Source organism: Grammomys surdaster, unplaced genomic scaffold (genome assembly GCF_004785775.1).
Source record: "Grammomys surdaster isolate TR1022 unplaced genomic scaffold, NIH_TR_1.0 100, whole genome shotgun sequence".
Classification (NCBI taxonomy): domain Eukaryota; kingdom Metazoa; phylum Chordata; class Mammalia; order Rodentia; family Muridae; genus Grammomys; species Grammomys surdaster.
This window is the reverse complement of record NW_021604579.1, coordinates 9,000,022-9,020,673: the sequence shown is the minus strand read 5'-3', so window position 1 is coordinate 9,020,673 and position 20,652 is coordinate 9,000,022. Positions and strand designations below refer to the sequence as shown.

General features: G+C 51.6%; 1 protein-coding gene across 1 annotated transcript; it reads left to right on the top strand.

Moving 5' to 3' along the window:
- The first annotated feature begins 8,340 nt into the window (after positions 1-8,340).
- On the top strand, positions 8,341-14,079 carry Dmrta2 (DMRT like family A2). Its single transcript, XM_028788269.1, has 3 exons — positions 8,341-8,652; positions 10,213-10,776; positions 11,999-14,079. The coding sequence occupies exons 2-3, from the start codon at positions 10,221-10,223 to the stop codon at positions 13,054-13,056; spliced, it is 1,614 nt and encodes a 537-aa protein (XP_028644102.1). The 5' UTR covers positions 8,341-8,652; positions 10,213-10,220; the 3' UTR covers positions 13,057-14,079.
- The last annotated feature ends 6,573 nt before the right edge of the window (positions 14,080-20,652 follow it).

Genomic DNA, 20,652 nt, shown 5'->3' with positions numbered 1-20,652 from the left:
TTCTTCAATAAAAGTGGTACCACACCTTGGAGGGCAGTCTGGTAAAGAGTCAAGTCTGTGGTGTGAGCCCCCAAATAGAAGGCCTGAGAGAATATAGGGGTAAGAGTATGCTTCCCAGAAGGCTTAGAGTGGTCCTTGGCTGTTCTGCTTCTTCCTTGGTTATGTGAGAAGGATGCTTTGTGTTTTGTATTCCGATTAATGTAACCTCCAGAACATGTATGTATGGTGGTGAGAGGGTGCTGGAGAGGAAGAGAGTCAGAGAGGAAAGTCAGAAACAGAGTTCTTGAACAGCCAGGATATGCTGAGAGGTTGTTCAGTCGTGTCAATCCATCTGAAATTGGATTCTGGGGAGGAATTTTCAGATTAGAGTTCAAAATCAGAGGCACCTGAGACCAAATTCTTTGCATTTCCAGGTACTGGATGCCCAGTCTTCCGTTTCATGGAGATAAACAGGATGCTGAGAAGGGAACAATTTTTTTTCCTCTGAGGGGTAGCACAGAACTCGCCTACTAAGTAATACCCATGTGCCAGTCACTAGGAAGGACTGCATATTAGTTACTTTTCTGTTGCTAGGATGGAATAAATGTTGATAAGGCATGGTACAATAAAATAAAATTCTAACAAAGGACAACTTAGAGAAGAAGGAGTTTGTTTTGGTGTTTAGTTGCAGAATAGATACAGTCCATTCAGAGAGAGAAGGCATTGCAGTAGGAGTGTGGGGCAGCCTGGCAGTCAGGAAGCACTGAGGTCACATTTCATCCATACATAGGAAGCGGAGGAACTGAAAATGAAGCCAAACTGCAAATCCTCAGTCTACTCCAGTGTTATCCTCCATCTAGCCAGGCTCCTCCCCCTGAATAGCACCACCCTGAAAAGTATTCCCCTGTGAAGGAGTGGGCATTTATAATCCACCCCATCACAGGCTTTAAGACATTGTACTACTGAATGCTTAATGGAAGTGTCATTTTACCCTCATTTTACAGAGGAGGTATGATTGGGGCGAACAAGACTCTGGTCCATACCCCTGCTGAACCCTGACCATGAGAACAATGATGCTTAAAAGATCGAAGGGAGCATGGGATGCTTAACCAGTAATTAGCACACGGTGTTGTCAGTGCACCAAATGAAGGGGTTTCAAACATTGGAGCAGGCTAGCTCAGGGGACTTGGGACCCGTACACCCCCAATATCAGTATGTGCCACACTGATAAGACAATTGAGGCATCTCAGAATCTGGATTGGAAGGGAACCTGCAGGAGAAAGAGCAGCATGTTGGAATCTATATCAGCTAATACAGGACATGGGGTTCCAAATCAGAGATGGATGGGCCTGGCAGGCCCTAAGGAAGTCAGGAAACTAGGAACTGCCAGGACCTAACAGCCACACTGTGCAGCACAGCAGGAAATGGGGGATGGGGTCAGAGTTAAAGTAATAATATGGGAGGGATAAAAACAGAAGAGAGGTGACCTGTGGCTTACACTCATTGGGCTTCTTCCCAAATCCACCCATCCCGCTTCAGTTTGGTCTGTGTCCTAGATGCTGCCTGCTGGGAATTCTTGACAACCAGTAGTTCCTTAGTGCACTCTCAAGAAAGGTCTAAACAGATCTGACCCAGGAACCAGCCTAGATCTGACCCAGGATCTCAGATGACTGTGAGGCAAGCCCAGAGAAAGCTGGCAAGTCCCACAAGGCACTGGCCGTGGGAGTGAAGTGCAGAGCAACCTTTACACCCAGAATTCTTGACTCAGCTGGTGAGAGACTTGGACTAGACTCTAGGTCCAGGGACTCCTCTCTTTACCTGTGTCTTCTTAAATTCCCTCTCTGTCCTGCCTCAACATCACAACCAAGGCTCTAAGTTGGGCTTGGAACATCATCCTGAAAACCAACTCCTGAGCTCACCAATCTAAGGATTAGTCCCCAGAGTTCAAAATGACCTGCAAATCACCTTGACTTTCTTAAGTGCCTGTCATTAGCAGTTAGATAAAATAGGAGAAAAGATTCTGTTCCAAATAGCTACATATTACCAAGGATGTGTGTTTAGGAAACAGTATGGGGGAAAGGATGACTCTTATCAAAAAACTAACAAACAAACAAACAAACAAAAACACCCTTAGGAATAAAGTCACTGTGTTCTGGGTGAAAGCATCCCCTGTTGCAAAAAATGCACAACCTCAACGTAATTTAAAATGACAGATTCTGTCTGGCAGTGATGGTGCATGCCTTTAGTTCCAGCACTTTAATTTCAGGAGATAGAGGCAGGCAGATCTCTTGAGTTCCAGACCTGCCTGGTCTACAGAGTGAGTTCCAGGACAACCCGGGCTACACAGAAAACCCTATGGGGGTGGGGGTGGGGGAGCTTCAATTTTTATTTTACTAGTGAGATTAGTAATTCATAAAATGTTAATTTAGATTATTGTGTTTTAAAAAAATACACAAGAAGTTTGAAAAAAGAAGAATCGGGAATTGGTAGTATGACCTGCTCTTCCAAATATTACACAAGTGCAAGAATTAGATCACTGAGGATGGGAGAAAACAAGTACTGAAGCCAAGAAAGGTCGTCTGTGATGTCAGTATGTGTACAGTTGATGGAGGGACCTGCAGATCACCAAACAGTCCTGTGATAACCAGCCAATTATTTTGGGGGAAAGTTAGGTTACAAACTTCACACCTTCCATAAAAATTAATTTCAACTGAACTAATTATAGAAATAATGAAAAGAGCTAATGGTAAAATATATAGGTAATAAAATTATCTTAGAAGTTTAAAACTGGAAAACCTTTAAGATACTATAAATATATACCATTTTTTAGAGGAAATTAACAAACATGCCTCTCCACCCCCTTCCCCCAAAAAGTTTAAAACCCTAGGATAGTAATAGGAAAACCTGTAACTCTAAGAATGGAGAAATGCAGCCGACGCGGCAGAAAGGAGGGTGCCGCTGCCTTGGGTGTGTGCATAGCTGCTGCTGAGCTAAGTGGAAATAGGATAGCCCTAATTTTTAAAGGACTAATGCAAATTGTTTTAAAATGAACCACAATGACTAAGAAATAAAGAAAAAAACCCTAAGAAAATGTAAATTGCAATGCCTGTGAGATACTGTTTGCTTGAATTCACAAAGATTAAAAAGATCCCGAGATGCATCTGATGAGTGCCTTGCCTGCCACAGCCTTTTCTGAGGACTATTTGACAGGGAGCTATCAAACACCTTAAAAAAGAGAGAGAGAAAGCCTCTGATCACTCGATCTTATTTCTAGTAATTTATCCTAAGGAAATAATTGTTCACATCCGTAGAGGAAGCTCGGGATAGCAATGTTATTAGTGCATACAATGGAGACTAACTATTTAAAAGAATTGACTAAACTAGATACACCCACATAACTGAACGTCTCAAAATTCTCTTAAAGAGTATGAAAAATGCTTTATGTTTGTAAACAGGTGCATATATTTGTAAATGAGCACAAAAAATAGTTTACAAAGATACATACCAAAATATATTCCACTACATTTTCATAAACGTTTGTAAGATATTTACTTTATGAGAACAAGCACTGACAGAGTTCATTTGGGAAACCTGACACTCATATCAAGAGCCCCTTCAGGAAGCCCCTTCCACACCCACTACTCTCGCACTGGTCAACAGTGTGTGCCATGTGCCTAGTTGACCAGTGTAAGAACACATTACAAGTAACTAATATCTGCTCCTCAGAGCAGGGCACATTCTAGAGACTCAACAAATATTGTTACATGAGTGGCCAGATTCTCAGTTTTCCTCAAATAACTGCTGGATTTAAAGAAATCAACCCTAAACGTAATCGCTAAACCCCATACTATACCCAGAACTGAGGTGAGGGGACAAAATGGCCTATGACTGGACCGTGGATCCATGTTTGTTTCCTAAGGCTGAGCAGCATGTTGTTCCCCAGGCAAGTTACCTGACAGGGCCACTCAGGTCTGAAATGGGCCATTGCACTTACTAAAAGCACTGTGTGCTAAGCAACACCGGCCACACCTATGGTTTAGCTGAGAAGAAAACACAGGAGACACTTCAAAATAGCCTTGAAACCTTGGGCAACCCCTATAACTTGCAGGACTTGTCCTAGGAGGGCAGTGGCTATGGCTGTGTCTGTGTCTGTGGCTACTGATTGGGCTTAGTGTTGGCCCCTCCTGCTACTCTCTGCACCAGTGCGGTCCCTCCCCCGCCCCTAGTTTGCCCTTCCACCTGCTGCTGGATAGTAAGACGCCCAGTGCCCTTTCCCCCAAGAAGGGGAACACCAGCGGTTGGACCCCTCAGGTGGAACCCAGAGCTTTGCAGAACTGGCTAGGGAAGGGTGCTCCATGCTTGAAATTTGCGCTCCTGTGTACCACCTTCCAGCTAGGAATCGGTTTCTCACCTGAAAAATGAGATAATAGGACTTAATGGGGGAAGACAGATCTTCAGGGAAAGTGCGAGACGCTGGAGTCCTCACAGGAGGAACACGCAAAAACCCAGAACCACTGTGGGCGGTATGGTTCGTTGTTTTGTTTCCAAACTCCAAAGTTGTGTCGACTTTTCTTAGCCCTAGCCTAGGCCTTCCACTGAGGGCCATTCAACAGAAGCAGGGACAGAAAACCAGGCTGCCTTTCTCTCCATTCGCACTGGGCACGCACGACTGGGTGGCTTAATCAGCAAGACTGGAGGAAAATGTCTCGTGTGCTGGTGTCCACGCCTGCGTCCACGCCTGCGTCCACGCAGGAACAGGAGCCACTATGATGTGGAAAAAAACGCTTGTCAGAAATGCCTGCCTTCGGGGACACTGTCTCCAAAGGCGCCTTCTTCTTCCTCCAACCCCTTCCCAGGTGTAGAGTTTGAGCCAAACCAACGGAATCCAGAGCTTTGGAAAGGGGTCTGTGCGGGAGGGGCAACTTCGTCCCGGAGCCACCGGTTTGGGGATAATTACTTTTAATGTCAGAAAGATTTAGTTTAATATCATCTCTATTAGGCTGCCGGGAGGGTAATTAAACGGGACGCGTCGCAGCCGGCAAACAGATGGCGTCTGCTTGCTCCGAGGCCGCGGGCAAACAGCGCAAAAGTCAATGCTTCCCAGGTCCCCCCATTGAGTCCCCAGCCCTTCTCCTAGTCAGAATCTTCACCCCCAACCCCACAGCATCCTGAGTCCCCACCTGGGCCATCCCTCTGGGCCTCTGCTGTGGAGTTTCTGTGAGTGATGGTTGACCGAACATGAAGGTGTGGAGAACTTCTTGACTGGGTGCACATACCCCATCCCCACCCGCCCGACAGACTCATCAGCAAATGATTCTGAGCTGAGGACACTTCTGAAAGTGTGAGGTGGGTCCTCACTGTCAGTCACTTCATTTGGAGTAGCCGGCTTGGGCTTTTTTCTGCCCTGGTCCCAGCAGGCAGAGAAGGTCTGGGGCTTTGAGTACTAGCATCATGTTGCCTGAGGACATGCCCAGTGCTGAGTGTGCAGACTCATGCCGTGGAACTCTGCAGGCGTCTGGGTTTGATTGGGCCCGCAGGCGAACATGCTTATGAGAGCATACTGTGAAGTCAAACTTTTTGAAAGGGTCCCTTGGGTGGGAGAACGTCAGAGGTGAGCGCATCCCCGTGGGCGTCTACTTCATGTGTACATGAAGGTGTGGCCAGACCTGCACTGAGGTCCTAATGGTGGAGTTTTGTTAGGATGTGCGTGGTGGTAGTGGTGGTGGTGGGTCGTCGTCGTCGTCCTGTTGCCTCAGCCTGGACATATATGCTCCCTAAGGCTAGCGGCTCAGCGGGATCATCACTTCCAGTCCTCTACTTTTTAGTCAGAGCTCATATCAGCAGAAGCTAACTAACATCAGGAAGGACCTGGGAAACCGACGTGGGCATGGTTATCTCAGTCCAGAACAGGGTTTTTTTTTTTTTTTTCTGATTCCTTTCATAACATTCTTCACGTGAGCACCCCCCCCCCACACACACACACTTGACTTGTGAAAAGAGAGCTCGGAGTTTCAGACCCAGGTAGATATCAACTTGAGGAAAGAGCACCCGAATCCGGGTACACCCTGTAGTTTGTCCTGGGCTGGTTTCCAAGATTCGATACTTCCTGCCTTTAAGAAAAGGAGGTTCAGCCGGGCGTGGTGGCGCATGCCTTTAATCTCAGCACTGGAAAGGCAGAGGCAGGCGGATCTCTGTGAGTTCGAGGCCAGCTTGGTCTACAAAGCGAGTCCAGGCAGGGTTGGTTACACTGTGAAACAACCCTGTCTCTGGGAAAGGAAAAAAAAAAGTTCGATCCAGCTCAACGCAAGAGCTGCGGTTGGTTCCCGATACCGTTGTCTCCCGTGAGTTCATCTAAGTGGCTGGACTAACGGTGCGCTAGCCTTAAGCGAGAGGAAAGATCTTCAGGCCACCCTTTCCCAGAAAACTAAGCGGATCTGGTTAGGTTATTGGGGCGCGGGGGGGGGGATCACATTTTTTCTGAAAAAAAAAAATCCGCCCCAAAGCTCTAAAAGCAGGCGGGTATCAGCCTTGCGTGGAATCTAGCAGCACACGGAGCCTTCCTGCTCCTCCCTCCCACAGGCCAGCACTCAGGCATAGAGTTATTCTACCCTCTGACCCCTGGGGATCTCGAGACCCTTAACTCCCTACCAAATCCTTTCTCCGGCTCCAGAGAGAGAACTTTCCCGGTAGTGGGCAACTAGGTTGCTATTCTGTATTATTTCTGTTCAGGCTCATTTGAAACAAGCCTGGAGAACTTTCTGGAAGTTGTCTGACAGATTCTGTGGCTCATCGCCCGCCTCGGGTCTTTTCCAGTCGCATCCTCAGTTGGCTCCTTGGACGGAGCGCGTCCTGACCCTTGCAGGCCGGTGGTTCTACTTTGGGGTCCTGTTGATCTTCTCTTCTCTCCAGTCCCAGCCGCGGTTTCTCCTGGAGGGAGGGGCTGGGTCTCGAAACAGGCTCTGTGCGCCTAGCAGGTGTCGGTCTGTTGTGGCAGAGACCCGACTTCTGACGCCCAGGGGTTTCTAAAACTCAACGCCAAAAAGCACGGTAGGGATCGGAAAGGGAATGAGGAGATAGCTTCACATTTCATTTAAACGAATATTGTTTACTCTGAAGGAGAAGAGTAGAAAACAAAAATGAGAGTAACAGAGTGTTAACCTCAAAGGCAAAGGAAAAGTCCGAGCTGGAGAATCCGATGGCGACGCGCTCCAAGGACTTCAACATCTGTAATGGATGGAACTACAAAGAGATACAAAATTCGAACTTGTTACCTCCTCCGCTGACCCAACGGGTTCTGGTCCGTGACGTCAGCACGGGTCGCGGACTGCCAAGTCAAAGCTTGTCCAGGGCCCTCGCCCCCTGCGGAAGCCTTGTGGCCTGATGGGCCCGTCTGTCTGGCCTGTGCGTCCAGCCTCTGGAGGATCTAGGGAGGCTCAAAGGCGGCTTTTTACTTTCGCTTAAAAAAAGTTACAAGTAAACTTTGTTAATTGCAAACAACAACAAAAAGAATTCCACAAAAAGGGCAGCAAGATGCAGAGAAATGCGGAAAGGCAGGGTCGCAAGGGGCCCAGGGACAGAGCAGGGGCGCGGGGAGAGGAGAGGCTGCAACCCGTGGACCCACGTTCCTCCTCTGGGCTCCTCGCTTAAAAACACAAATCCTTACAAATCGCACTTACCCTCCGTGACGCCCACGGTGTCAGGACTTTGCAAACGAAGGAACTAAGCATTAAAAGTGACGACAGAGGGCAGGGGAAGGGAACAAACCGGCTCTCAACTACCTCGGAGCCCGTCGGACGTGGAAGCACACGGTCACCGTCAGAAGGAAGCCTGCAAAACCCATCTTGGCAAGTCTGCAGTGAACGCCCTCCCTCCCCCACCCCTGCACTCGGGTTCCACTCCCACTTCGACAGCGGTAATTGAATTGTCACCTGTTCCTGTCCCGCCCCAGGCCTCCGGGGCCACTTGGGAAGCACGGCCTTGCCAAGCGCCCCGGGCCAAGGGAGAGTGGCGCAGTGGAGCGGGAGCCCCAGAAGTAGAGGGGTTACACACGTCTGCGCGGAGAGGCGCACCGGACACGGTAATTAGGAGTAATTCACACGCTCTCGGGCGCACGGAAACTTCTTGTCACGACATTTGCAACGCTCCTCCTCGCGCACTCCTTCCCTGGCGCCCCCTCCCATCCCGCAGGCACTCAGCAGAGCGTGCGGAGTTTCGAATCTTTCGGACACTGTAGAATGAGGGGCTCCCCGGGCGCGGGCCCGGCCAATCAGAGCGCCGACTGTCTCCCCTGGCCAATGGCAGGCGCCACATTGTTGTCCAATTCTGTCTAATGGAGCCCTGAGGAGCAACAATAGAGCGGGTGAGCGGCTCATTGAGAGCTGGTAGCTCCGAACTACCCGGCCCCGGGCGAGCGCAGCGTCCGGCGCGCACCGAGGGGACGCGGGTTGCAACCAGCCGGCCCCCGGCCAGGCCCCCGGCCCCGAGGCCCCTCTGGGGTGTTGGACTGCTGTGTTCCCAGAGGGGTCCGGAAGTTCGGACATGGTGGCTGAAGCGGGGTGACGTGGTCAGAGAAGGGGCCGAGGGCAAAGGGAAGAGGCCGAGAAAGCCGCGGCGCGAGCGGAGCTGGGCAACGCGTGCTGCGCCAACGGAGGAGGAGCCCGGAGCTCCAGGCAGGTAGGGGGAAGGCGGGCGGCAGAGCAGGGGAGGCGACCCGGCCAGTGGCCCCCGAGGGTGAGGCCCAGGCCCTGCGGGCCTTGGGGACTGCGTGCTTGAGGATCTGGTGGGGAGAGGCCCCGGAGCACACGGGGCTGGATTCTCAGACGGAGACTCCAGGAGCGGCTCGCAGCTCTGACGGGGGCCTGGGCTGCACGGCGGGGAGTGGAGGCCGCGGCGGAAGCCAGGAGCCAGGCCTGCTGGGCCTTCTGCGGCTGGGCGAGGTGGGACTCTCGGGTCCCTTCAGGGTCAGTTTCAGAGGCGACTTCCTGGCCTCCTTGAGGCCTACTGGGTTGTGCAAGTCCCAGAACCCTGGCCTGAGACCAAAACTCTGGAACCTGCGCACAAGCGGGGTCCCAAGAGGTCCCAGGATGAGGAGGGCGTGTCTGAGGTCCCTAAACTGGGAGGGGTGGGGGTTGGGGAGGAAGCGTTGAGCAAAAAGAATTCCGCTCCTGCAAAGTCTAACTTTTCAGAAGATATGCCTTTCTTCTGACTACTCCAGACTAAAAGTCTAACCCCTAAGCCCCAGGTTTCGCCCTATTCCCACCCTATCTTTTGCTGGAGATTTTTTTCCTATGCAGCACTGTCGCTCTCGGTGGACCTCGGTCTGGTTCACCGTGTCAGCTGTTTCTGGATGTTTTCCTTGTTATTCGACTAATCTTTGGGCTGGGGTGGCCCATCCAAAGAAAGTTTCTTCTGATGGGTGTTCTCTTTTCTCAGCTCTCCTACACTCGGTTCTGTGGAATAGATGTGTCTATTTCCTCTCCAACCCTTTAGAGGCTCAGACCATGGTATTTCCAGAATCCTTTTGGCTGTGATCCCAGGACCATAAGCCGAACTTAGCCTCCAAGTTTTGTCTTCTAGTTCTTACCATACTTTTAGCAGAAGAAATTCTTCAATTCCTTTTCGCTCGAATTCCTCTGCTCCCACATTAAAAGCAACAAATAAGACCCCAGCCCAACCTGCTCAACTTCTCCTCACCTCGCCTCCACATTCTCTCCTCTTCACCTTCCGCCAAACGGAATGATTTTGCTCCTTTTCTTTTTTCTTTTCTCTTCTTTCTTTCTTTTTCTTTTTCTTTCTTTCTTTTTTTCTTTGCCTTTGACATCCGCTTGTTGGTCCCAAGTTTTTTCTGCAATCTGAGTCCCTTTCAGGCAAATATTTCTCTTTTCTCGGCTCACCCCAATTAACCTAAGCGTTGGGCATAATATTTTCTTTCCAAATCCTCTTTACATTCAACTGAACCAATGACTTGGTTCAAACATTGTCTTGGTTTCCCCCCTTGGCGGAACTACTGATTCAAACGAAATCTTACACCTGGAGTGTAAGTCAGATATAAGAGGTCAGTGATTGGGGGGTCATGTTTACAGGGAGGTTCCAGTGCACCTCCCCACCAACTTGACAGCCACTAACCAAACTTGTACAACCAAAGTTTCCCAAAACTTGGGTTTCTGCAGGCCGCGCTTAAGTCTACTGCACTGTACTACCCTGACTCAGATGTCCCCACTTTCTCTACGCCAGGTCCAGCCATGGAGCTGCGCTCGGAGCTGCCTAGCGTGCCCGGCGCGGCGACAGCAGCAGCGACAGCGACGGGACCACCCGTGGCATCGGTGGCGTCGGTGGCTGCTGCGGCAGCTGCTGCAGCATCGCTACCAGTGAGCGTGGCCGGAGGCTTGCTGCGGGCGCCGCCGCTGCTGTTGAGGGCAGCGGAGAAGTACCCGCGGACCCCCAAGTGCGCGCGCTGCCGCAACCACGGAGTGGTGTCCGCGCTCAAGGGCCACAAGCGCTACTGCCGCTGGAAGGACTGCCTGTGCGCCAAGTGCACGCTCATCGCCGAGCGCCAGCGCGTCATGGCGGCCCAGGTGGCGTTGCGCAGGCAGCAGGCCCAGGAGGAGAACGAGGCGCGCGAGTTACAACTGCTGTACGGCACTGCCGAGGGCCTGGCGCTGGCCGCCGCCAACGGCATCATCCCACCGCGGCCTGCCTACGAAGTCTTTGGCTCGGTTTGCGCCACCGACGGCGGGGGGCCTGGAGCTGGAGCGCCCGCGGGGAGTGCAGGGGGCGCTGGGGGCGCAGGGGGCGCAGGTGAGAGCACGGTCACTCGGGGGGGGGGGGGAGGTCTGGAAGGAGGAGCTGGGGACACAGAGCTGGTGCGCGAGGCCTAGTGGCTTGTTTCCTCACTGACAAAGTGCAGCTCCCTTCTCCAGCTGCTCCAACTACTGAACTGTGGCTCTCCACCCACTCATAAACTCTCTGCCCTGTCTGCAGTTTGTATACTTTCTTCCTCGCCCTCACCCCAGGCCCCAAGGCAACACTTTAGCCTTACTCTTAAGGAGCAGGTCCTTAGTTACTGTCCAACTCATTTTGCTGTGCCTTCTCCCCTGGCAGCCGGAAGCCGCCCATCTGTTCTGCTCTGAGCCTCTTATGGCCATCTCTCTTTTTTCTTCCCAACCCTTCTGAAAGGACCCTGCAATCCTAATCCACACTGCTTCCCTAAGTACTGGAGACGCCCTCTTTCGTTTCTCAGCAAGATTCCTTTCTGCTTGTTCCTAAGGCATTTTGGACAAACATTCTCTGCGTTCCCTTCCTTCTGGCTCCATTTCCCTCATGCAAGCCGGCTTTCTCATGGCTGGCACTTCTCTCTCTCTCTCTCTTTCTTGGATTTCTTTCCCTTGCTTCTGTCTACTCCCAGCATAAACCTACCTTTTGGACTCGTAGGTGAGGGAGGCAGTTGGGCGATGGAATGGGCTTGGCTCTCAAACTAGAAGAAGGGAATTTCTTAGGAGTTTTGAAAAACATGGGCTAGGAATAGGATGTAACTTATTTTGTCTGTAGAGAGGTTTAAGACCTAGTCCCCTAAGGATCCCTCTCTCCAGGTTGAGATGCCTAAGGCAAGGTTGGCTTTGGCAACCTGTGTGGAGTAGTGTCTTCCACATACTCTGAGGTATATAGGTACAAATTCTGTTCGCTCCGATTTGAACCTTGATCAGGCCATTTCTCTAGGGCGGGGTGAAATGCGAAGGGAGTGGAGGTGTCCGGGCACAGGTGTAGCAAGAGCCTACTGAACATTGAGTTTCAGGGTGTCAGGTGGGGGTGGTGAGGATGGTGTCTAGGCACAGAAAAAGCGTAAGCCTAGGAGGAGGAAGGGAAAGCTGTAGTGTCTCGGAGAAGGGGTAAAACTAAAACTGGAGCCCTGTCAAAATAGTTTGGAAGTCGAGAATGAGAGGAAACTTGCATTCAAAAGGCCAACGAGTCGGTTCAAAGTTCTTAATCTCTCCCCACATCTCCATTTTCCCCCTCCACTCAGAGGCCAAGTTGCAGAAGTTTGATCTGTTTCCCAAGACGCTGCTTCAGGCCGGCCGCCCCGACAGTCCGCAGCCGCCGCCAGGGAAGCCCTTGTCGCCCGACGGCGCGGACTCAGGTCCCGGGACCTCGTCCCCAGAGGTGCGGCCCGGCTCAGGCTCGGAGAACGGAGACGGCGAGTCCTTTTCGGGGTCGCCTCTGGCCCGGGCCTCCAAGGAGGCGGGTGGCAGCTGTCCTGGGAGCGCGGGCGCCGGCGGCGGCGGCGAGGAGGACAGCCCCGGCTCCTCCAGCCCCCTGGGTTCCGAATCGGGTTCGGAGGCTGACAAAGAAGAAGCCGAGGCCGCACCGACTCCGGGGCTGGGCGGAGGGCCGGGGCCGCGGCAGCGGACGCCGCTGGACATCTTGACGCGCGTCTTCCCGGGCCACCGGAGAGGCGTCCTGGAGCTGGTGCTGCAGGGCTGTGGCGGCGACGTGGTGCAGGCCATCGAGCAGGTCCTCAACCACCACCGCGGAGGCCTGGCGGCCGGCCTGGGCCCCGCCGCGCCGCTGGAGAAGGCGGCAGTGAGCGCGGCCGCGGCGGTGGAGGACGCGTGGCCCGGGCGCGTGGAGGCCGCAGCCGCCGGGGGAGCCGGGCTGCCCGCTCCGCTGCAGACCGGGCCCGCCGTGCCCCCGCACCACAGACCCTTGCTGGCCGGGGCCATGACGCCCGGCGCGCTTGGCTCGCTCAGCAGCCGCTCCGCCTTTTCGCCGCTGCAGCCCAACGCCAGCCACTTCGGCACCGACGCGGGCGCCTACCCTCTGGGCGCGCCGCTCGGCCTGAGCCCGCTGCGCCTGGCCTACTCGGCGGCGGCGGCCCATAGCCGCGGCCTGGCCTTCATGGCGCCCTACTCCACCGCCGGCCTGGTGCCCACGCTCGGCTTCCGGCCGCCCATGGACTACGCCTTCAGCGACCTCATGCGCGACCGTTCGGCCGCTGCCGCCGCCGCCGCGGTGCACAAGGAGCCCGGCTACGGGGGCGGGCTCTATGGGCCCATGGTCAACGGCACCCCCGACAAGCAGTAGGGAATGGGGCCCGGCAGACTGGCCGTCCCCCAACATCGACCCAGCCTGCTCCCCCGGCCGCGGGCCCCTCCTCTCCCTGCCTGGAGCCTTCCACTCACAGCTGGCTTTAGGGGCTTGTTTGGGAGGGTGGGTGGGTGAGAGCACCTCAGCTGACCGCGCTGCTGTCCTCAGAGGAGCCTTGTGGTCTGGGTGCTCGTCCTGCCTCGAGCCATCTTCCTCTAGGCCTGCTCACCCTGTTGTCAAGAGGCTGGGGATTCCTAAGAACCCCGAGGGCGACTGCGGCCTCGCCTGCCCCTGCTGCTCCCTCTGCTCCGCTCGCCTCTCCAGGTGGATGGCAGGATGGATCAGCCTCTGTGTGTCCTCCAATACCCATTCCCCTTTCGTTTTAAAAAATCCGCTCTAACAAATATAAATTTAGGATGTATACATCTCTTGGCACTGAGTCGAGTCTTTGGGACACATATATATCGGTATCAACTGTAAAAAAAAAAAAAAAAAAAGAACCGTTCTAAGGTGCACTTTCCTCGTTGCGGTATTTGTCGCTCTCTTTGTTGCTTATGCCGATAAGCATGGGTTTCCTTGGTGCAGTGTGAGTTTTTATATATGTATAAATCTATATATAATCTATACATATATATATACAAACCAGTGTATAATGTTATAAAATGGAATTCTAAGTTATTAATTGTAATCTGTAGGTGACCTCGGTATTAACGTGAAAAGCATTCAAAATTCAAAGCAAAAAAAAAAGACAAAATGGAAAAAATTAGACTATTCGCGCATTGTACGTATCGGGTTTTATAGCTGAAATCTACTGTACGCTGGGGAGGAACCCTGCGGACCCCTGGCCCCCAGCCTGCGGCTGTTCTCCAAAGCGGTCCAGGCTGCTGAAGCACGAATAGCGCGTCGGGTGAGTGAGCCAGAAGCTCCAAGACTCGCCAGCGAGCGACGCTGCGCAGAACTGCTCACTTTGTGCTTTCCTTTGCATAGGTATGAGCTAGAAATAAATGTTATTTTCTAAATAAAGTAACGCTGGAATCCCGTTCCGCTCCTCAGGCGGCTGGGAGGAAAAGCTTTTAATTTCCCACTGGGGCCCGCGGTGGCCCGGAGTCAGGGATCGCGCCTGTGCCCCGACCCTGCAGGGACTGAGACGGGGAAGCTGCGGGGTGTCGCCTGGGACCGCGCAGTGGGGGGCGCGGTTGGGAACCTGCCGTAGAGGTGTCGCGAGGGTGTGGTGAGTGTTGCCTGGCCAGGCGCAGGTTCCCGCACCGCAGGCCGGGCCCCGGGCTCTCTCCCTGAGCAGATGACCTAGCTGAGGTCCTGGACGCACAGTGCACTCTTGGCTTCTTGAGAAGCTTTGGAGTCCAGGGCGCTGGACGGGGCGGCTGGGACACAGTCTGCGACACTTCTTTTGCCAGGACCTGCGTCCTGAGAGTTATTCCGGGTCGTAGAATGCGGCCTTCGCAGATGCTGTGTACTGAGAGTGGCGGAGAGGACGCCCCTTCGGGTAGGCCACCACACACCTCTTGCGAATTAGCTGCCACTCCGCCGACCTCCATCTCCGACCTCATATCCCTCCCTCCTGCTCTTCGCAGGGTCACTCCTCCACTCCAGGAAATAGGGTGCCCCCTCCCCTAGACTGGGCCCGGAGACATCCCAAGGTAAACTTCTGGGGCCGGCTCGAGTTCCGCGAGGCGGTGAAACTTAATAGCAGGACAAGAAAACGGTTTAATAAAGAAGGGCTTTAATAGGGAACTAATTTGATTGAGTTGCCTAATTCCACTTTAATTGGAAAGGGGGTTCGGCTGTTTGGTTATAAAGTGTGAGGGTGACGATGAGATGGGGGGGGGGGTGAGAGCGAGAAAAGAAAGATGCGGGCAAGAAAGAGATGAGTCCGGGAAAAGAATGAAGGTGGAGGGGTTAAATGAATGGAGCAAGTTAAGAAAAAAGAGGAACGGGGTGGGGGCCGCCGTACGCGGCCGCCGCCCCCTCAAGCCTTGCGCCCACTCCCACTCCAACTTCCCCGAGCTTTCCAGGCCTAGCTCAGTCTCGCAGTTCCCACCGCTCCTACCAGGTAGGGCTGCGTGGAAGGAGAAGCTAAGTTCCGCACGCTCCCTTGGTTTCAGGAGAGACCTACTCTGTGTCCCCTGAAGCGCCTGGATTGCTTGCAGGTGTTCAGGTCAAACTCAAGCATAAACCCGGTTTATTCCCAAGAATATCTGTGCTCCGCGAGTTTGGAGATGGTTGTTTTTTAGTTCACCCTCAGCGAAATTTGCCCTCTTGCTCTGTTTTAGGGTGGAGGAAACATGTCCCGAAGACTAGTGTCAGGATCTCCCCTTCACGCGCCTTCGCTCGGCGCCCGTGGGTCTACTTTTCTCTTAGATCCTTGCACACAGGTGGCTTTGCAAACTCCACAGTAAGATCGTGTTCCTACGTGACTTGTCTGGACGATCCAGATAGCCGCTGCCCTAAGCTGGGGCCCCCAGCACCTACGGTAAAGCTAGGGAATGAGTCCTGAGCATAGGGAATCCGAACGGTGGGTATTGAAGCCTCTCTCTGGTGTCGCTCATCTTGGTGACTCAGGCCGGTCAAATGGGAGCCTGGTAAAGGTGGCGTGCCCCTGACCCACACCTCACGACCCACTGCTCAGTCAGGAAGAGAGACACCACGACCTGCCTGGAGGAGCCCAGCTCAGAGCCCGGTCACTTCCACCCGGGTGTCTCTGGTGTCTAGTGGTGAAGGAGTGGGCAGGGACAAGCCAGAGACTGGGCTCCCCTGCTCTTTCCTAGCGTCTGCACCTGGGACATACCTTAGGAGAGGTCCCTCGGCCCTCACCTGTCTGAGGTGGTAGCGAAGCCAATACCAGCGTAGGGGAAAGCACCATTGGATTCGCTTCCCTGGTTTCTGTTGTCCACGTTTATTCTCAAATGATCACGAAGCCAGCTGGAACCAGCCCTGGCCTGGACACTGGGAAGACTCAGACTAGGACCACTGCGGTTAGCTCAGACTGGTGGAGAAACAGATTCCTTTGCGGGAGGGGAAAGTAGCAGCGGTTTAAAACTTCTCATCTTCCTCCTCCACTACCATTACCGAGAGTCTAATGTGCCCGGTCCTGTGCGGAGCAAGCTCCAGACAAGTGAGAAGTGGTCAGGAGCTGGTGGCTGTGTTCTACCACTGGCTGGTTATCCAGTGCCCATACAAAGTATGCACTAACTGTGTGCTAAATCCAGTTATGAGACCTACTTTGCAAGTGTCTGAGACCATCAGTTGGTGATGGAATGATGCTGTAGTTGCAACTGAAACCGTGATGAGAGGCATTCCACTCTGTGCCTCAGAGAGACTGCCCCAGGGAGGCCAGGGAGGCCAGGTGCTTAACCTGGCTGCCACCTCTATTAAATGGTGCGAATAGTATATAGTCTGTTTCTCTGGGCACCGTGGAGGAGTCAATAATGTGTAAACAGCTCTTAGCTTAGTGCTTGGTCACTAGGTGTTTACTATTGTGATTCTCTATCCTTTGGTGTGGAAATGGTCCCATTTAAAAAGAAAAGCAAGGTCCTCAGAAGGATTGGGCCATAGGATGGAGTTCTGCTTGTAAATTCTGAGTGTCTTGTCTTATGGAAGACACTTTGCCCAGATCCACAGGATCACAGGCACACCAGAGAGGATGATTCTGTAAAGGGTACTAAGGAGAGATGATACTAAGGGTACTGGGTACAGGGAACACGGGCCGGGACAGCATCGGAACATGTTTAGGAAGTTGGCGTGGGACTTAGGGTTAGGCAGAGGGGCTATAGAGACTAAATTGAGATCAGATGTCAGGATGGCAAGTCTCTGCCCGAGGAGTCCGAGGATCGTGGGTTTTAGAGTAAGGTGCAGAGAGCCGTGAACAGCATAGCAGAGGGAGATACATGTGCGTTTCGTAGATCTCTGGAGAAAGGACGAACCTTTCCGAGGTGTAGGCATGAAAACTAATAGTGCAGAAAAATGCTCAGTGGGAGTAGGAAGGTGGCCGCTGAGAGGCAGATTTCTCTGCTGGTCCAGCTTTGTGGGGGGGGGTTAGAGGGTCCTGGATGATCCCCCAGGTGTCTGGGTTGGGAAGGGCAATTTAATGGTACAAGACCCTCAAGCAGAGGCAAGATTAGACCGCGAGAGAAAAAGTTTGTTGTACATACAGTTTGGAAGACTTACAGATTATCAGGGAGTGGATATGAGAGAGTGGAAAGAATCAACTCCTGGGCTCCAGCAGGGGCTTGAGGGGATGAAGAGGCAAAAACTCCCTAGAGAAATACTACTGGAGGCTGTGGTTCTGGGATGGGGGTGTGGAACCCGGGATGCCACCTCTCAGTATTTCTGTTCAAGCCAAGAGAACTGGCCTCTTAAAATCATTTTCTTAATGCTCTGCACCCTATAAAAGCCATCATTCTGGGACAGGACCCTAGGCAGCCCTCCCTGGACTTCACTGTTAGGCTCAAGTTTCTGGGCTCCTTGTGTGTATAGTAACACCCTTTCAACGTTCTACCCCTTATTCACTCTCTGACCGGTTCAATTCTGCTGCTTTTCTCCTCTCCCTTTGTCCTGACTCCCTGGGACTCTGCAACCCAGTTACTCCAAGCTTCTCAGACTCCCATTTTTTAACCCACAGGTCCCCTCTGCTTAGAATGTCTTTCCACTGCCACCCCTGTCATGATCTTCAGGGCTTCATGGCTGCTCTCGGGGCAGGCCCCTCTCCGGTCTTGTACCTGCCTGTGGCAAACGACTTCTTCTAGCTTCACGCCCCACCAAAAGCTATATCAATCGCTGCCCAGCTTAGAGTATCTGTCCTAGCACGGTTCCTGTCTTTTCCTTTGTTGGAATATAAGTGTTTCTAAATTTAATAACCTAAAACAAGAAACACTTTATTGTTGTAGAATTTTAAGGATTTGGAATTTGGTTCACAAGTGGATAGGCTTTTTTTTCTCTCTCTCCAAATATTGTAGATTGACATCCCCTGATGGCACTACGCTGATTGGTGTGTTGGCCTGGAGGCTCTGAGACTGAGTGACAGTCACAAGTCTGATGCCTTGGTATGGATGACTATGACTGGGCCCCGTTATGTAGTCCTTCACTCATGGTGGCCTCAGGATGTCAGGCTTTTCATGTGGTGACTTGTGATTCTGAGGCAGGTGCTCACTCTAGCAAGCAAAGGGAAAGCCGTGTGGCCTTTTATAACCTAACATTAACAGGCCAGAAAATATGACAAGATTGTTACCTTGTGACATGTCACCAAGGTCACACTGACTTGAAATGATTTATTCTTTCTTTTCCTTTTTTCTCCTCCTTCTTAGTGAAATTGTAAAACTAAATGTCCCGTGTGCATCTTGAGAACACCGGAGCCAGCTGCTCACGGACTGTCCATCAAGCTGGTTCTGTGTTAGATCAGCTATACTCCAGGGTGTCAGGCAGCCTTTCTCCAGATGAAGAGAGAAGGCTTGTCGTGGCTGCCAGTGGCTTATGCTTAATTTCCCTCTCCCATATTTGAATAAACCATCTTGGAGCTGATACATTATGAGTACTTTGTCTCCTGTCTTCCCTGAAACCAGTCTCATGACTGCATGGTTGCATGGCCTCACCCCTGAAGAGGGACGGAATACCAGTTGGCCTAACCAAACCACACAAGCCAAAAGATAGGATAAATGGTTCTTCAGAAGAAAACCTTTGTGGGAGCACATGGGGGTGTGAGGGAGGTGCTGGAGCAGTCTAGGTGCTCCCTGCAGCTGGAGCTCAGGTACCTGGGCTTCTGTGGGGGAGAGGAGCCTGCTGGAAACCCCGGGCCTTCAGGACAGGGAATGTCTGCTCATTCCAGTTCTAAATAGTTCTTGTTTCATTATTTTAGGGTAAAATTTTTATAAAGCCACTTGCCTTTCAGTTCTCTCTCCTGAGGGACAAGCAGATGCTCTGAGCTGCCCCTTGACTCAACATCCTCCTCATGGTGGTCTCTGAGGGACAGTAGTGAGTGAGATTCACTAGCTTTTCCCTAAGACCCGTGTGTGCATCACCATGCCTGACCTGTAATTTGGTTTCACACACCTCAAAATTAGGTGAAACATATATGGCAAAGGTTAATAAAGTCATGTGATGGAATTTATTATATTTTCTGTATTTTCTCATACACTTGAAGTTGTCATGAGAAGATTTTGAAATTTAAAAACACATTAGAAATGCCCTCCTGCTTGCTTCCTGCATCTCCCTGCCTCTCCATGTGACCTGACACTCCCAGCCCACTGTCCCCTTTTGCTATCCTATCAAATGTGTTCTGTTACCCACCTCCCCTCTTAAAGCCTCTTCCCCCACCACCTCATTAACTCTTTTCTAGTTTCCTGATCTCTACCCACACTTGCTCCCAATAATGTAAATATACATATTTAATAACCAGAAGCTAGGATTCACATCACACTTGTTTTTTTGACTGTTTTGTTTTGTTTTGAGACAGTGTTCTCTACATAACTCTGGCTGTCCTGGAACTCTCTCTGTAGACCAGGCTGGACTTGAACTCAGAGATCCACCCGCCTCTGCCTCCTGAGTGCTGGGATTAAAGGCTTGGGCCATCATACATGGCCCAAAATATTTTTCAAATATTTGTTTTTATTTATGTGTATGAGTTCTTTCTACCTGTATGTCTATGCAACAAGTGCATGCAGACACCTGAAGAGGGTGCCAGTTCTCCTGGAAATGGAGTTAGGAAAGGTTGTGAGCTGACAGGTAGATATCTGGTCCTCTGCATGCCTAATGCTGGCTCTGGACCACTGATATATTTCTCCAGATCCTCAAACTATTTTTAATTTAATTTTCCCTGATGCTAAAGGATGACCAACACTTTAAAAATTGTTATTGCCCATTTATTTGTATTTCTTCTTTTGAAAATGGTTTGTTCAGTACATTGGCCCACTTGTTTATTGATTGATAGGAGTTAAAAAAAACATTTCGGTGAACAATGCTATTAGAATTTTGATGGGGGCTGCAATCAATGTGTAGGTTACTTTTGATAGTATACCCATCTTAATGCTAATTCCACTGGGCCAGGCCTGGCCAGCCAGGGCCACAGAGAGAACCCTTTGAGCTCCCTCCCTCTGTATTTTTTCTTGAAAGTTTGTTATTGGTGTATAACTTTCTATATTTTTTCTATATTTCTATATTTTTTTCTTGCTGATTTTGTATCCGGCAGCTCTACTGAATGTGTTTATATATCACAAAGTTTTCTAGTGGAGTATGAAGGGTCTTAAATAAATATAGAATTATGTCATCTGCAAGTAGTAACAGTTTGATTTTTTCCATTTCAATTTATAGCCTTTTAATATTTTCTCTTTTTGCAATAGCCAAGACTTTGAGCCCTACATTGAGTAAGAGTGAAGGGAGGGAGCACTCTTGTCTCCTTCCAGACCTCGGTGGGAAATGCTTCCCAAACTCCCCAACTATGTTCTACTTCCAAGCAGTGGTGGCGCACGCCTTTAATCCCAGCATTTGGGAGGCAGAGGCAGATGGATTTCTGAGTTTGAGGCCAGCCTGGTCTACAGAGTGAGTTCCAGGACAGCCAGGACTACATAGAGAAACCCTGTCTCG